Genomic DNA, 17,783 nt, shown 5'->3' with positions numbered 1-17,783 from the left:
ACTCCGGGAGTTGGTGATGGACAGGGAGGCCTGGCGTGCTGTAATTCATGGGGTCTCAAAGAGTCGGACACGACTGAGCGACTGATCTGATCTGATCAGTGGAGTATATATGTCAATCCCAAGCTCCCAATTCATCCTACGCCCCCTTTCACCTTTGGTGTCCATATTTATTCTCTGTATCTGTGTCTCTATTTCTGCTTTGTAAATAAGATCATTGATATCATTTTTTTTCAGATTCCATATATATGCATTAATATGTATTTGTTCTTCTCTTTCTGACTTACCTTACTCTGCATTGACAGTCTCTAGGTCCATCCGTGTCTCTACAAATGACCCAGTTTCATTCCTTTCTATGGCTGAGTAATATTCCATTGTATATACATTACCACATCTTCTTTATCCATTCCTCTGCTGATGGACATTTGGTGTCCTGTGGGGTACATGTATCTTTCCGAATTATGGCTTTCTCTGGGTATATGCCCAGTAATGAGATTACTGGGTCACATGGAAGTTCTACTTTTAGTTTTTAAGGAGCCTCCATACTGTTCTCCACAGTGGCTGTATCAATTTATATTCCCACCAACACTGCAAGAGGGTTCTCTTTTTCCTACACCCTCTCCATCATTTATTGTTTATAGATTTTTTTGATGATGGCCATTCTGATTGGTGTGAGGTTATGCCTCATCATAGTTTTGATTTGCATTTCGCTAATAATTAGTGATGTTCAGCATCCTTTCTTGCGTTTGCTGGCCATCTGTATGTCTTTGAGAAATGTCTATTTAGGTCTTATGTCAATTTTTTGATTGGGTGTTTTTTAAAAAAATATATTGAGCTGAATGAGCCACTTGTATATTTTAGAGATTAATCCTTTGTCAGTTGCTTTGTTTTCAAATGTTTTCTCCCATTCTGAGAGTTATCTTTCCATCTTGTTTATAGTTTTCTTTGCTGTGCAAAAGGTTTTGTGTTTAATTAGGTCTCATTTGTTTATTTTTGTTTTTATTTTCATTACTCTAGGAGGTGGATCAGAAAGGATCTGCTGCAATTTATGTCAAAGAGTGTTCTGTTTATGTTTTCCTCTAAGAGTTTTATAGTTTCTGGTCTTACATTCTTTAACTTTATTATAGCTGATTTACAATATTCTGTTAGGTTCTGCTGTACAGCAAAGTGAGTCAGTTTTGTATATGCTCCATGTGCTCAGTAGCGTCTGATTCTTTTGCTACCTACCCCATGAATGCCTGCCAGGCTCCCCTTTCCATGGAATTTCCCAGGGAAGAATCCTGGAGTGAGTTGCCATTTCCTTCTCCAGGGGATCTTCCTGACCCAGGGATTGAACCCGTGTCAGATTCTTCACCACTGAGCCACCAGGGAAGCCCTTTGTACCGGCCGCACACTGTTTATTGTTGCTTTGTAGTACAATCTGAAGTCAGGGAGCCTGATTCTTCCAGTTCCATTTTTCTTTTTCAAGATTGCTTTGGCTATTTGGGGTCTTCTGTGTTTCCATACAAATTGTAACATTTTTTTTTCTAGTTCTGTGAAAAATGCTATTGGTAATTAGATAGCGATTGCACTGAATCTGAAGATTGCTCTGGGTAGTACAGTCAATTGCACAATATTGCTTCTTCCAATCCAAGAAAAAGGTATATCTCTGTTTGAGTCATCTTTAATGTCTTTTATCAATATCTTATAGTTTTCTGCATGCAGCTCTTTTACCTTCTTAAGTAGGTTTATTCCTAGGTATTTTATTCTTTTTGATGTAACGGTAAATGTGACTGTTTCCTTAATTTCTATTTCTTACCTTTCTTTGTTAGTGTATAAGACTGCAATAGATTTCTTTGCACTAATTTTGTATCCTGCAAGTTTACCAAATTCATTGATGAGCTCTAGTAGTTTTCTGGAAGCAACTTTGGAATTTTCTATGCATAGTATCAGGTCATCTGCAAACAGTAACAGTTTTATGTCTTTTCCAATTTGGATTCATTTATTTTTTCTTCACTGATTGCCATGGCTGCTGCTGCTGCTGCTGCTGCTAAGTCACTTTAGTTGTGTCCGACTCTGTGCGACCCCAGAGACTGCAGCCCACCAGGCTCCCCCGTCTCTGGGATTCTCCAGGCAAGAACACTGGAGTGGGGTGCCATTTCCTTCTCCAATGCATGAAAGTGAAAAGTGAAAGTGAAGTCGCTCAGTCGTGTCCGACTCTTTGCGACCCCATGGACTGCAGCCTACCAGGCTCCTGTGTTCATGGGATTTTCCAGGCGAGACTACTGGAGTGGGGTGCCATCGCCTTCTCTGGATTGTCATGGCTAGGACTTCCAAATCTATGTTGAATAAAAGTGGAGAGAGTGGATATCCTTATCTTCATGATGTTAGAGGAAATAGTTTTTCACCACAGAGAATGATGTTTGCTGTGTTTGTTGTATACGGCCTTTATTATGTTGAGGTACATTTCCCCTATGCCCACTTTCTGGGGAGTTTTTTTTTTTATCATAAATGAGTGTTGAATTTTGTCAAAAGATTTTTCTACATCTATTGAGATGATTACATGGTTTCTGTTCTTAAATCTGTTAATGTAGTGTATCACACGGACTGCTTTGTGGATACTGAAAACCCTCTGGCATCACTGGGATAAATCCCTTTTGATCATGGTGTATGATCCTTTTAATGTATTGTTGGATTCAGTTGCTAGTGTTTTGCTGAGAATTTTTGCATCTATGTTATCAGTGATACTGGCCTGTAATTTCCTTTTTTGTTCTATCTTTGAATGGTTTTGGTATCAGGGTGATTGTGTCCTTATAGAAGGCGCTTGAGACTGTTCCTTCCTATGTAGTTTTTTTTTTTTTTTTTTGAATAGTTTGAGAAGAATAGGTATTAACTCTTCTGTAAATGTTAGATAGAATTTGCCTGTGAAGCCATCTTGTCTTGGACTTTTGTTTATTAGAAGTTTTTGAATCACAGTTTTAATTTCAGTACTTGTGACTTATCTGTTCATATTTTCTATGTCTTCCTAGTCCAAGCTTGGAAGGTTTTACTTTTCTAAGAATTTGTCCATTTCTTCTAAATGGACATTTTATTGGTGTAAAGTTGCTTGTAGTAGTCTCTTGTGATCCTTTGTATTTCTATGGTGTCAGTTATAAGTTCTCCTTTTTTCATTTCTAATTTTACTGATTTGAGTTCTCTCCCTTTTTTTCTTGATGAATCTCCCTAAAGGTTCATCAGTTTTGTTTATTTTCTCAAAGAAGCAGCTTTTAGTTTCATTGATTTTTGCTATTGTTTTCATCATCTCTTTTTCATTAAATTCTGCTCTGGTCATTATGATTTCTTTCCTTCCTCTAACTTATTGTTCATCTGTTCTTCTTCCTTGGGTTGCTTTAGGTATAATGCTAGGTTCTTATTTCAGATTTTTGTTTCCTGAGGTAAGATTTTATTGCTATAAACCTCCCTCTTAGAACTGTTTCTGCTCCATCCCCTAGGTTTTGGATTGTCTTGTTTTCATTTGTCTCCAGTATGTTTTTATTCCTTCTTTGATCCATTGGTTGTTTAGTACAGTACTGTTAGTTTTCATGTGTTTTTGTCTTTTACAGTTATATTCATATAATTTATTTTTATCTCATAACCTTGTTGTCAGAAAAGATGCTTGATACTATTTCAGTTTTTTTAAATTTACCAAATTTGTGCCACAAATTTCTTTGTGGCACAGAATGTGATCTATCCTGGAGAATATTCCATGTGCACATAAAAAGAATGTGTTTTCTGCTGCTTTTGGATGAAATACTCATAGTGCCAATGAACTACATCCGGTCTAACATTTCATATAAGGCCTATGTTTCCTTATTGATTTTTGGTCTGGATGAGCTGTCAATTGATGTAAGTGGGATATTACAATTATTGTCTTACTGCCATTTTCTCCTTTTATGTCTGTTAACATTTACCTTCTATACTGAGGTGCTCCCATGTTGGGTGCACGGATATTTATAATTGTTATATCTTCTCGATTGTTCCCTTGATCATAGGTAGTGTCATTCTTTGTCTCTTGTAACAGTCTCTATTTTAAAGTCTATTTAGTCTGATGTAAGTATTGCTACTCCAGCTTTCTTTTGATTTTCACTTGCATGGCATTTTCCATCCCCTCATTTTCAGTCTATATGTGTCCCAATTTCTCAAGTGGGTCTCTTGTAGACAACCTATATAGGCATCTTGTTTTTGTATCCATTCAGCTAGTCTGTCTTGGTTGGAGAATTTAACCCATTTATAGTCATGTCAGACTCTTTGCAACCCTATGGATTGTAGCCTGCCAGGCTCCTCTGTGGGATCCTCCAGGCAAGAATACTAGAGTGGGTTGCCATTACCTTCTCTAAGGGATCTTCCCATCCCAGGGATTGAACCCGAGTCTCTCATGTCTCCTGCATTGGCAGGCGGGTTCTTTACCACTAATGCCGCCTGGGAAGCCCCATTGATATGGCATTCTTATTACCACTTTGTTAATTGTTTTGAGTTTATTTTTATTAATTTGTTAATTGTTTTGAGTTTATTTTCTTCCTTTCCTCTTTTGTTCTCTTTGATTTGATGATCATCTTTAGTGTTGTGTTTGGATTCTATTTTCTGTGTGTGTGTATCAGTTATAGATTTCTGATTTGCAGTTGGCATGGGATTTTGATATAGCAGTCTTTGTGTATACTTGATTAAATTGCTGATCTCTTAATTTCAAATATCCTGCATTTGTACTCTCTTCCTCCCACAATTACTGACTTATATGTCCTATATGTGTGAGAAGTATTTCCTACCTTTATTATATGTTTGCCTTATTTGTGAGCTTTCCCATTTTGTAATTTTCTTGTTTCTAGTTTTGGCCTTTTCTTTTCCACCTAGAGAAGTTCTTTTAGCATCTATTATAAAGCTGGTTTGGTGGTGCTGAATTCTTTTAGTTTTTGCTTGTCTGTAAAGCTTTGGTTTCTCTCCATCAAATCTGAATGAGAACCTTTCTGTGTAGAGTATTCTTGATTGTAGGGTTTTACTTATCATCACTTTCAATATATCACACCACTCCCTTCTGGCCTGAAGAGTTTCTGCTGAGAAATCAGCTGTTAGTACTATTATATAGAACCCCTTTTAATTTGTTGGTTTCCCCTTGTTTCTTTTAATATTTTTCTGCCTCCTGAGGAGACCCTCCAAAACGAGCATGTAGGTCTGGCCCCGGCTCCGATGAAGTCACTGCTCTTGCCTTGGGTCTGATGCACATGAGACCGTGGGTGCACCCACCAGCAATGGTGTCTGTTTTTTCCAGTTCTTTGGATCTCCTGCACTCAGTCCCTGCTGGCCTTCAAAGTCAAGTGCTCTGGGGGCTCTTCTTTCTGATGCCAGACCCTCAGGCTAGGAAACCTGACATCAGCTCAGAAGTCTCACTCCTGTGGGAGAACTTCTGTGATGTAATTGTTCTCCAGTTCCCATGTGGGTTGCCCACCTAGGGGTTATGGTATTTAATTATATTGCAAGTGCCCCCTTTATACTACTGTGGTTTCTTCTTTATCTTTGGACACAGAATATCTTTTTTGGTGGGTTCCAGGCTTTTCCATCAGTGGTTGTTTGGCAGTTAGTTGTGATTTTGGTGTGCTCCTGAGAGGAAGTGAGCTCAGGGTCCTTCTTCTCTGCCATCTTGTCCCAGGATATGCAATTATCTTCAAATCACAGTAATACTGTTGGATGAAGTTCACTTGACATAATCTGCTATCTTATTAAGCAATCAAGTACATTATAATTATCAAAACCCAAGCTCGGCATTTTCAGCTAATAAATGTTCAATTCTAATTTTACTTTTTTCTACTATGGCAATCTTTGTATATTCATCCAGAACAAAAGGGATTTTTACGCTAAGATACCATGACCAATATCTGAGAGTAATTCTGATATTAATGTTTAATGTACACGTTTATTCCAGCAAGCAGAGATTCTTTTATCAATGTTTTCAGATAATGTAGCTCAGTGTTTACATACCTGTCCTGTGTGCTCCGTTTCATCTTTGTTTATGAGATACATCAGAAAAAACCTACAGATACAGAGAGAGTAATCAGAAATGGATTGTATGGAAATAGCATAAACAGATACCTCTGATCTTGCTATGGGCTAACTCTTTATGGCAGAGCATAGAAATGTGTCAAACACGCAGGGCAAAAAAAAAAAAAAAAAAAAAAAAAAAAATGCCATGGGGACCAAAAGCTTATCTTCTTTTAAAATATTTTTTCAAAAGAGCTAAAATGTATGCACTGGTCAAGTTATACTTCTTGGGAGCTGCTTTATGCCAGGTTTAGTGCCAGACCCTGCCTGCAACTATATCCTATTTATTCACTTATGAGGCAAGAACTGCGATCCTCATTTGGAAAATCAAGGATTAAAAAGGTTAAATAACTTGTCTAATGTCGCATACTTTTGAATCCCAAAGTCCACTTCAATGCTCTTCTGTATCTCTTCTTTTAGATATTAAAATCAGGTTAGAAACAGATTAAGAATTAATATTGTACCAAAGTACAGTTTCTGGCTAGTCTTGAGTAATAGCTAAATTTCTATGTATTAAAAAAAATGTAACTTTTATCTGGGTTTTTCCAATAGTGTCTAAAGCGCTCTGTATTTTCTCAGAAAATACAGAAAAATGAAGATTCACATATCTCTAAGGAGCAGATGGAACATTCCTGTTCGAAATAAGAAACACAGACAAAGCTCTCTGAGAGGCTTGGTACACATTCTGCGCATCCTTTCCACCTTTTCATTTCATGTTCTAGAAGGTATCATTCACGTGGAGCATTGCAACTTCATTTCCTAAGTTAACCTACTCTTGAGGAAAAAGAAGCACTAGCTGTGGGTGTTTCCCTCCAGGAGGCTTATAAGAAGTCTGAGGCCGGTGGTAATGAGAGGGGTTCTCTCTCCAGTTTCTCCAGCTTGCTGAGTTGAGGGATTCCTGGGTATCGGGAAGGGTAGGGGAGTGAGTCAGGTATACTCACAGATAATTGGCCAAGTTGTGTTCCTGTAAAGTGTGGGTTTCAAAGCCATGTGGCACGGTGTCAAAGTAATCATTGCCTATCCCACAGATGAAGCACTTGGTCTAGAAGACAAAGGCAAATATTCAAAGGTCAGAGTTGAGAAAGGAAAACATAACTCACCACTTGGGGGCAATTACTTGATTTACTCAGTCTACATAGAAGATCATCCCAGAAGGCTGCACCAAGTACTTGAATACCAGTTTAACCGCTGCCACAACTATGTCTTATTGTGGTGTTTCAGTGACATAGGAACCAGCAGCAAGAAGCAACAGAGGCAGAAAGAGTACAGGGTGATGATGGCTGAAAAGCAATGTCTTCTTTTTTTTCTCCAGCCTGAGTGAGCACACCCAGGCTTAGTGATCACTCTTGTTTATGACACTGGCTCAAGTTTATGACACTGGCTCTAGCTAGGCATGACTAAATGTGTCCTCAGTTGAAAAACAAAATTGGTACCTATCCTAGCCATGTCTGATGACCAAGCTGGGTGGGCGGAGGACACCAAACCAAATACCAAACTATGAGGTATAGAATCAACAAGTCAGAGAGGGTCCACCACGTGCCAAGTACACAACCAGGGGCCATGTACTGGGATGACAATCTGCTCTAGAAATAGGATGCCTTCTCTCCCCGCTTCTCCCATCCCATCCATCTCTCTCTTCACTTGCTAGGTCTGCCATCTGCAGGCCCAAAACCCAGGGAGAAGCAGGCTTTCCATTTTACCATTAGCACTGCCTATGTATCAACTCAAATGAATTCAATAACTATTGTCCTCATGCAGCTCCAGATGCTCATCATCCCTGCAAATCAGAAGCTATTTTGTACCACTAGAGGCATGTTTATGATGCCCTAGATGCTAGAATCAAGATTATTAGGATATGTTATAATTCTCTTTGCTTTACTGATCAACAACTGCTGATGACAGAAAGGCTCCATTCAGAGGTCCAGTCTTGGACACCATTCAGTGTCTCTTCTATAAATAGGTTCTCACTTATCAGCTTTTCCCCTGCCCTTCCTCTGTTACCTCCCTTGGTCACTCTGTGTTTAACTGAGCCACCATGCTTCTTTCTAGAGGCTCATGTCAGAACCTCAGTATCATTTCTGCTTGCTCCAAACTTCATCCTCTGCATATGGCCAATCACCAAGTTCTTTTCATGCCAGCTCCAAAGTGCTCCTTGAGTCCATCTGGTTCCCACCTCCTCAGTGGCACTTCTTTAGCAAGAGCTTCGTCATCTCCTACCTAGAAAATGCTGACAGCTGCTTCCCTGTTCCTGGTCATGCCTTCATTCCCTTTTTAATTGATATTTTTTTTATTGTAAATCTGATCACGTCACTGCCCTGCTTAAAACCCTTTTCTGTTTCCTAGCTTGTAAGTTATACTGTAAATTTCTCAAATGCGTTTTTAGGCTCTTAATTAGTTGGCCTTCCTTGCTAGTCCCATTATTAGAACGTAATACTTCATCCTGCACCAATTATGCTTCCAAGGGAAAAATCTGCATATCAAATTCCCGAAAACCAGTGTCTTGGTATATAGAACCTCAGGCAGTGATATCTCACAGAATCCAGGGGGCCTAGTGGGGCACATAGTGGGGGTGAGAAGGTTCCCTAAACTATCCTGCGCGCTCTCTCACATCCACATCTCTGCAATCGTCAGGCCTCCGTTTGTGCATCTCTTCTTTTAAGAACTTCCCTGATCATCCAAGATGAAATGAGACACAAGCCTCAAGGACCCCAGTACTCAGGGTTTCCTCCTATAAGTGCTCATCACACTACTCTGTGACTGCCTGTTTACTAATCTGTCCATGAATCCGTCATTTAGAATGGATGGTCTTCCCACTCCTGGAGGGGTGGATGCTGCCATATTACTGTCTGTATGTATCTGGAGCCCACCACCTTGCTCAACTACATGTATTGCCTGAACCAAAAACAGGCCAATGAAGTTACACATTTTTCATGTTCCTCCCCCTTCCTCCCACTGCCATAATTCTTTGATAAAGGCAGTGAAGACAGAGTGTCCACAACAAAAATGTAGAGTGAGAAACAGACTTACCTCCATGTCTTCTTTGACCTGTTCCTGTTGGTCTCTTAGTTCCCCAAAAGCATCGATGATTAAACCTAGTGTTAAATAAAGACAGGATTTAATCTTTAGCAACCAGAAAATGATTATGAAATTTACAGCCCCTTGGCTAATCCTCCTAAGGGACAGGACCATGTACAGCTACTCTGGGAAATCTACACACTGGATACTCCTACGAAGGCAGTAGCGTTATCTCCTTGGGGTGGGGGGCAGAAATACATGCAGTTACCAGGCCACACACTATCCAAAAAGGGGTTTAAAAACGAAGCAACAGAGCAGGGAAACCTTTGGTTACCTTGGCATCGATAAATGGTATGTTCATGCGAAGAAAGAGCAATTGAGATTTATGGTCATAAAGTATAGAAAATCCCACCAATGAGTTTTCAAGTGCTAATTTGCAAGTCAAACATGTTTAATTCATTGTGAGGAATTTGCCCCAAATCTTTTTTTTCCCCACAAATTCCTTATTGATAATCTCACCATAACGTTATTAACTGTGGCAATCAGCCAACTAATGGCTTCCTTCTGCTCTGTCCCGTTTTCTCCTGTGACTTGCCTGAGTGTACACTGTCTTCCAAGTGTTTTAAGACTGCCTTCTTATAAAACACATTATTGTTGCACTCAAGAAGGACATAAAGGAAAGAAAGACATAAAGGGGAAGATCATAAATCCTTTAAATGTGTTCCTGTGCTTTACTAAAAAAAAAAAGGTACCATATTTGACTGTGGAATTTAGAGGATAATGTGTCATTTATAGACATTTAATTCAAGGTAGGAAATACATAAGCAGAAAAAGACAACATGAATGATTTTTCTAAGGGGAAAAAAAGTTACCTTGGAATAAAAGGAGGGGAGAAAAACCACCCAGTCCAAGTTACATTGGGGTGAAAGAAAAAACGAGGGGGTCAACATGGTGCTGTGGTGGCATGTGAGGCGTTGGTCTCCAGCCCTGTGGGTTTGGATTCCCAACACTTTGCAGCTGAGCACTTCAGTTGAGTTACTTGACTTATTATGGCTCAGTTTCTTCAAAGATGAAGAACAATACTCTGCTCATGGGGCACATGGAACAGACATCATTTTTAGAGAAATATTTTCTATAATCCATGGCTTAGAGCTTTATATAATTTCCATGTGATAGACCCAAAGATGTTCAATGGCTCGCCCACTGTTAGTTGTAAAGGATGTCAGTGGCAGGGCTGGAAATCAGACCCAGGAAAGTGCTCTTTCCATTATGTTATTTGAAATGAGTTCAAAGAAACCTGTATTCATCTCTTCCCCAACCCCCAGACCAAGGTCCACTACTCTTTGTTTTTCCCTCTACAGATTTCCAATTAAGAAAGACTGAAAGGAAAAGTTCTATTCGGCTTTTCTAGGGAACACTTGAGGAGAAGGCAATGGCACCCCACTCCAGTACTCTTGCCCGGAAAATCCCATGTACAGAGGAGCCTGGTAGGTTGCAGTCCATGGGGTCACTAAGATCGGACACGACTGAGCGACTTCACTTCACTTTTCACTTTCATGCATTGGAGAAGGAAATGGCAACCCACTCCAGTATTCTTGCCTGGAGAATCCCAGGGATGGGGGAGCCTGGTGGGCTGCCGTCTATGGGGTCACACACAGTCGGACACAACTGAAGCGACTTAGCAGCAGCAGCAGCACCAGGAAACACTTGACTGTCTTACCCTATCTGTAATGTCAGCTTCAACAATAAGTAGGTCAGATTCTAGATCTTCTTGACATTCAGTGAGCTTACCTTGTATTATGGCCAAGAGAATGACAATTACAAAAAAGAAGAAGGTGATGTCAAAGATGATTCGATATATCTCATATTCATCACCAGCTGGATCTTCGATTTCATCACCAATACCCCCTCCAGCACGTACTCCAACATACATGTGGAACATATAGCACTGGAAAAGAAAGGAATGGCATCACCACCTGGAGGATCATTGCCCATTTTTATACTCAACACACCTAAGGTTCTCTCTAGCTCCTAATCTTCACACTGGAAATGATGAGAATCTTTGCCTTCTACATCATCTCTTTTTGCCTCAATATTTGTAATTGTGATGCAAACACTTGACTTTGCTGTCTTTTAAACAAAACTCTGTACTGCATACTCTGCTTAGCATCTGCTGACACACTTTGCAGGAAATGCATCTGGCATTAAGATCATACTAGGCGGCACAAAACTATATTTAATTGCAGTGTTCAATTTTTTTTGAGCATAACAGACAAAGGAATGGGGAAGTAAAAGTCCAACGTATAACTGAATAGAATGTTAGAAATAAAACAAGGAAAAAAATCAGACTTATCATCCCCTCATCTATCATATGTGAAACATAATGCAAAAAGGTTTTTAATTTCTAGAATAAAGAAAAATGAGAGAGGCAGGGAAGAAACAGCATCTCATCATTAACACGCTGAAATTTTAAAGTAACCAACAATATGTACTGCTGCAAATGTCACTGCCGAAAAAAGGGTGTAGCAAAATGCTTTGGGGCAGGGTTTCTCAGGTTCATCACTATTAACATTTCAGACCAGATAATTCTTGGTTGTGGGGTTCCCCCCCTATATTTCTGGTCATTTCTTCTCAGCCCCGTCGGCCACTTCTTCCTCATCTCCTATCTCTTCATAAATTAATCCCCAGGATTGGGTTCTCTGACTTCTTCTTTTTTTTTTTTCTTTTAGGACATTCCCTTAGGAAACTTTTCTAGTTTCATACTTAAGCATCATTTGTGGTAATTATAAAATATTTCTGTTTACACCTCAGGTCTCTTTCCTGAATCCCAGACTTGTATCTCCAACTTATTTTTCATTTGATGTTTTATGATCTCATTTCATTATAATTAGTCCCATTATAAGAAGAATTACTTGGGTTGCTTCTTTGTCATCTTGCATCTTTGCATCTTGCATGAGTGCTCAGTCGCGTCCAACTCTTTGTGACCCCAGGGACTGTAGCCTACCAGGCTCCTCTGTCCATGGGATTTCCCAGGAAAGAATACTGGAGTGGGTTGCCATTTGCTTCTCCAGGGCATCTTCCTGAGCCAGGGATCAAACCCACGTTTCTTGCATTTCTTGCACTGGCAGGCAGATTCTTTATCACTGGCACCCTGGGGAGCCCTCTATCATCAGTGCCTAAATAATGTTCAGCACATGATAGGCCCTTAAAACTCACTCGGGATGACTGAAGAGTGAAAAATTATGACTAGTCAGTTGTTTCCTGGAGAACAGCTCAGATACACCTCAAATTCTCAAGTAGTTTTACAGAGCACCAAATTCAAGCAAAGAATACAAGATAACACCAAAATGCTCATACAGATAGCCTGATGAGACCAGTGGTGTCTAAACTTAATTCCACATCCACATCTCCCAGAGGTTTAAACATTCCGAATACCTAGTATCACCTACTGAATTAGTCTCTGGAAGTAAGATTTGAAGACACTTTAAAAAAGCCTCTGGGGAGATGCTCCAAGAGGCTCCTCAGTGTGGGTGAGTGAATATGCCCTGGATGTGAGAAACAGGCCCAGGCCATCTTGGCTGTGTGTTCAGATGTACATGTATTTCTTCTAAGTTGATTAAAGTTGTTTTGGAACTATCAAGTACCTCAAAGAAATGTACTGCACTGAATAATTGTCAATCATGCATAAAAAAGAAAGAACTGTTTTTGGTGCAGTGAAGGAAAGGCTTGCAAAAAAAAAAATGTTTTCCAAATTCCGAGTGTCCTTTCAGTTGTTCATTTTGGTTAAACTGTCAAGAGATCTCCTATTGTTGTTCAGTTGCTCAGTTGTGTCCGACTCTTTGCGACCCCATGGACTGTAGCACACCAGGCTTCCCTGTTGTTCACCAACTCCTGGAGCTTGCTCAAACTCAGAACTCAAGTCTATATTGATGGAAGACCACACACAATTTGCATTCTTGATGGTAGTGGTCCTGTATATAATGAATAGATAACTGAAAACCTGGATGACCCAGAGAGAGAAGAAGGAAGCTTCTTCAATGATTTTTGAAATCTACATGACAAATTTTAACCTCCTTTGAAAAGGATGTTCAATGCCTTTTTGGAATAAGGCAGTATTTTCCACAGTCAAGCTGCTGCCTGGCCAAATCCACCAACAGGGATGTTATTAAAGAATGTCTTCATTGGACTGTAGGTTTTAGAACACAAAGTAACTGACTCCTTTAGAGTTTAGGTTTAGAACACAAGAGCACTGATACGGTTGTCAAGACAAGGAACTGTAATTAAGGTGGGGGGAGAACAAGATGGCAGAGGAGTAGGTAGACATGGAGTACATCTCTCTCCACAGATACATCAGGAATACACCTTCGGACACAGAAGTGCATGCAGAACACCAGCTGAGAGCAGAGGAGGAATACCTGACCAGTGGAAAAGAATATATACAGCCATGCAAAACTCAGTAGGATGAAGGAACTAGGGGGAAAAACAGGAGTGTTAGTAGGATTGGACCTGCCCTTGGCGGGTGGAGGAACTGAAGCAGGGGGTCCAATCCCCAAATCAGGGCAATTGTCTGAGTCAGAGGAGAAACATTTAAGGTTGAGAGTGAAACAGCTAATCTGTGGCAGCCTAAATGGAATGAAACTCACACAGTCCTTGCTGCAGCCATACATACCCCGGACAGGAACACTGGTCCCCTGGAAGGCACAGTGGCTGGGAGGTGGAGTTTAGGGATTGTGGAGCAATCCCAGTGGTAGGGCTGCTGTTGACCACGGAGAGATGGATTGAGGGGAGGTGAGGGAGGAGATCAGGGTAGGAAATGCTGGTGGAGGAAAGCCAGGCAGCCATGGAAGCAAGGGGATACTGCTGAGTCATGCATAGGGGGTGGAACCGTCACCATAGCTTCTCTCCCCACAGGCTAGCACCAGCAGCTGAACAATAGAGGGGCTGGCCCATCAAGCGCCTGATGCACTGAACTACAGAGCAGGACTCCACCCAGGGTGCCCCTTTAAGTTCCTGACGCTCCGTTCTACAGAGCAGGACCCCAGCCAGGGGGGCCCCCCTCTACATGCCAATGCGCCGAACAACAGAGAAGGACCCCAGGCAAGGGAGCCCTCTAAGCAGCTGAATGGGCAGAGCTACAGAGAGACTGGTCAAAGAGGCCTTCTGATTGCCAGCTACAAGAGGCTCAAAAAAGACTGATAGGGCCATAACTCCTGCAGGGGAGGCAGTCCATGTCCCTGCACACTTGGTGCCCCCAGGGTCCCCACAAGCCACGCTCAACTCTCACTGGGGCAGAGCTGCCACAGGCAAAAATGTCTTGCATCTAAGCCTGCAGGGTCACTTTGGTCATGTCTGACTCTTTGTGACCCTGTAGACTGTGGCCTGCCAGGCTTCTCTGTCAGGGAGGGGGGTTCTCCAGGCAAGAATACTGGAGCATATTGGCCAATACTGGTTGCCATACCCTTCTAGAGCACTATATTTCCTGCTGCCCTAGCTTCCAATCCCCCTGAGTACCTGGTGCTGCCAGAACCTGTGTGACCCAAGCAGCTGCACCATCTCTACACCTGGCCCCCACAGGGGCAAACACATGTCCTCCAGGGCAGCCTCAGGAGCAAAGCCCAGTGGATGACTCACATGTAGAGGTAAAAATAAAACCACAATTGAAACCAAGGGGCAGTGTGGTTAAAGAAGAAGATCCAAAACTTTCCCACCAGCTGTACAAGCTGCAGAATAAATCCACAAGATCAACTAGGCAGACTCTGTGTCCAAGGAATATATAAAAGGCCATTGAGAGCTCCCACAAAAGAAAACACACTAGTTCTGATAGCTGTGGACATTGGAGGCAAGAACACACAGGAGCAGGACCAGATTAGAATCTGAGCTGCCCCCACAGCAGGTCCAGAGACCAGCACAGTGTGGGATGGCGTCCTAGGGAGGTGAGGTGGACTGTGACTCCCAGTGAGGGAAAGGTCTCTGACAGCAGTGACTCAAGAAAAACATTTATTATTCTAATTTTTTTACTTGTTCTGTGGATTTTTTTGGATTTTTTTTTTTCATTTCTTATTTTCCTTTTTTCCCCTTTATGTTGTAGTTGTCAATTTTATTGGCACTAAGAAATCCAATTAAGCTTTTTGAGTTTTTTTTCTCAGTCATATTTTTCATTTTTGTTATAAACCTCTGCCTCTATGTTGGGCTTTTGCAGTTCTATGGAATTTTCCTTTTTTTTTTTTTTAAGTTTTTAAACCTATTATTATTTTTTTCTACATTTATTCTTTGTTTGCTTTTCCTACTATTCTTTTCCCCTTGCAGTTCATCTTTAACATATATAAATCTTCTTTATCTACCTCTATTTAACTTTACATATCTATTCTTTCTTTCTTTTCTTTCTCTCCTTTCCTGTCAACATATTTGTTAGGTTTATTTTCATTGCTTTATACCCCAATTGGCACCTAGCTTTAGTTTTGTTTTCCAGTTTGTGCTTTGGTTAGTTTTGTTATGGTAGATACAATTTTTGGTTTCCTTTGTTTGCTGGGTCAATCTATTGCACTTTATTTTTGTTGGACTGTTTTGATTTTATTTACGAGTGTGTGTGTGTGTGTATATGTGTGTGTGTGTGTGTGTGTGTGTGTGTGTGTATTGTCACACATTTTATTGTTGTTATAAACCTCTGCCTATGTGTTGGGATTTTGCAGTTCTGTGGAGTTTTCCTTTTTTTTTTTTTCCTTTTTCTTCTGGCTTTTTTTTTTCTTTTCTTTTTTAGTCACTTTAAATTTTAATTTTTTTAAACCTATTAAATTTCTTCTACATTTATTCCTTTGTTTGCCTTTCCTGCTCTTCTTTTTCCCTTGCATTTAATCTTTTATGTATATAAATCTTCTTCATCTACTTCTATTTAACTCTGCATATCTATGCTTTCTTTCCTATCCTCTCCACATATTTGCTAGTTCTCTTTTTATTGCTTTATTTCCCACTTAGCACCATGCTTTAGTTTTGTTTTCCAGTTTGTGCTTTCGTTCTTAACTGGTAAACATAATTTTTTATTTCCTTTGTTTGCTGAGTCAATCTACTGTACTTTATTTTTGTTGGACTATTTTGACTTTGCTCATGGGCATATATATATATGTGTGTGTGTGTATATTCCATTATTTTAATTATTTGCCTGATTTTATAACTGCCATTTGTCTGGGGTTCATCTTTGGTTTCTCAAATTGGATATTTGTTTTAATCTCACTAAATGCCATAACAAACCACTTGTGCAACCTTCTTCCTGACCAGAGATCAAGCACTGAGCATTTGCAGTTGGAGTACTGAATCCAAGACCCTAGACTGCCAGAGAACTAACCCTAGGGAGCATCAAATAGTGAGAACTCACACAAAGGAAACCGCGTGAATACAAGACCCAGCATCACCCAACCACCAGTAGCACCCTGTGCAGGACGCCTCATCTAAACAACAAACAAAACAAAAATACAAACCCAATCATCAGAACACAGGATTACCACCTTACTCAGCCTTGCCCATCAGAGGAAAAACAAACAAATAAACAAAAAATCACCACAAATCTACCCTATATGAAGCTTACACAAACCACTGTATTAAACTTAGGAGGGCAGAAACCAAAAGAAAGAAAGAATTTAACCTTCTTCAAGGAAACAATTCAACTTTCCTTGAAGTCTGGAAAAGGAGACCTCAAACAAAATAAGTTAAAAAAAAAAATGAAAAGGCAGAGAAATACTACACGAATGAAGGAACAAACTAGAAACACAGAAGTCCAAATAAATGAAGAGGAAATAGGCAAACTACCTGAAAAAGAATTCAGAATAACGATAGTAAAGATGATCAAAAACCTTGAAAACAAAATGGAGAAATGGAAGACTTAATCAACAAAGATCTAGAAGACCTAGAAGAATAAACATAAAGAGAAAAACAACACAATTACTGAAATTAAAAATAATCTAGAAAGAATAAATAGCAGAATATCTGAAGCAGAAGAATGAATCAGTTAGCTGGAAGATAACATGATGGAAATAACTTTTGAAGAGCAGAATAAAGTAAAAAGAATGAAAAGAACTGAGGACAGTCTCAGAGACCTCTGCTGCTGCTGCTAAGTAGCTTCAGTCATGTCCGACTCTGTGTGACCCCAAAGACAGCAGTCTGCCAGGCTCCCCCATCCCTGGGATTCTCCAGGCAAGAACACTGGAGTGGGTTTCCATTTCCTTCTCCAATGCATGAAACTGAAAAGTTAAAGTGAAGTCACTCAGTCGTGTCTGACTCTTTGCGACCCCATGGACTGTAGCCCATCAGGCTCCTCTGTCCATGGGATTTTCCAGGCAAGAGTACTGGAGTGGGTTGCCATTACCTTCTCCCAGAGACCTCTGGGACCATATCAAATGTACCAACATTAGAATTATAGGGGTCCCAGAAGAAGAAGAGAAAAAGAAAGGGTATGAGAAAATTTTTGAAGAGATTATAGTTGAAAATTTCCCCAACATGGAAAAGGAAATAGTCAAATCAAGTCCAAGAGGCACAAAGAGTCCCATACAGGATAAATCCAAGGAGAAACACACCAAGACACATACTAATCAAACTACTACTACTACTACTACTAAGTCGCTTCAGTCGTGTCCAACTCTGTGCGACCCAATGGACTGCAGCCCACCAGGCTTCTCTGTCCATGGGATTCTCCAGGCGAGAACACTGGAGTGGGTTGCCATTTCCTTCTCCAA

The 17,783-nt window shown here is 40.4% G+C and overlaps 1 protein-coding gene across 1 annotated transcript in view; it reads right to left on the bottom strand.

Annotated features, from left to right (window-relative positions):
- The window catches only part of RYR2 (ryanodine receptor 2 (cardiac)), an 826,801-nt gene that overhangs the window by 6,622 nt on the left and 802,396 nt on the right, over positions 1–17,783 (bottom strand). The window contains exons 101-104 of the mRNA XM_010860117.1: positions 10,852–11,008; positions 9,073–9,137; positions 6,987–7,087; positions 5,986–6,037 (exon numbers count right to left, since the gene is read on the bottom strand). Coding sequence (XP_010858419.1) covers positions 5,986–6,037; positions 6,987–7,087; positions 9,073–9,137; positions 10,852–11,008 — 375 coding nt within the window. The remainder of the gene's footprint in view (positions 1–5,985; positions 6,038–6,986; positions 7,088–9,072; positions 9,138–10,851; positions 11,009–17,783) is intronic.

The sequence above is a fragment of the Bison bison genome, unplaced genomic scaffold (genome assembly GCF_000754665.1).
Source record: "Bison bison bison isolate TAMUID 2011002044 unplaced genomic scaffold, Bison_UMD1.0 scf7180017864462, whole genome shotgun sequence".
Lineage (NCBI taxonomy): Eukaryota > Metazoa > Chordata > Mammalia > Artiodactyla > Bovidae > Bison > Bison bison.
The sequence above is the reverse complement of the archived record's forward strand: the minus strand, read 5'-3'. Positions and strand labels throughout refer to the sequence as shown.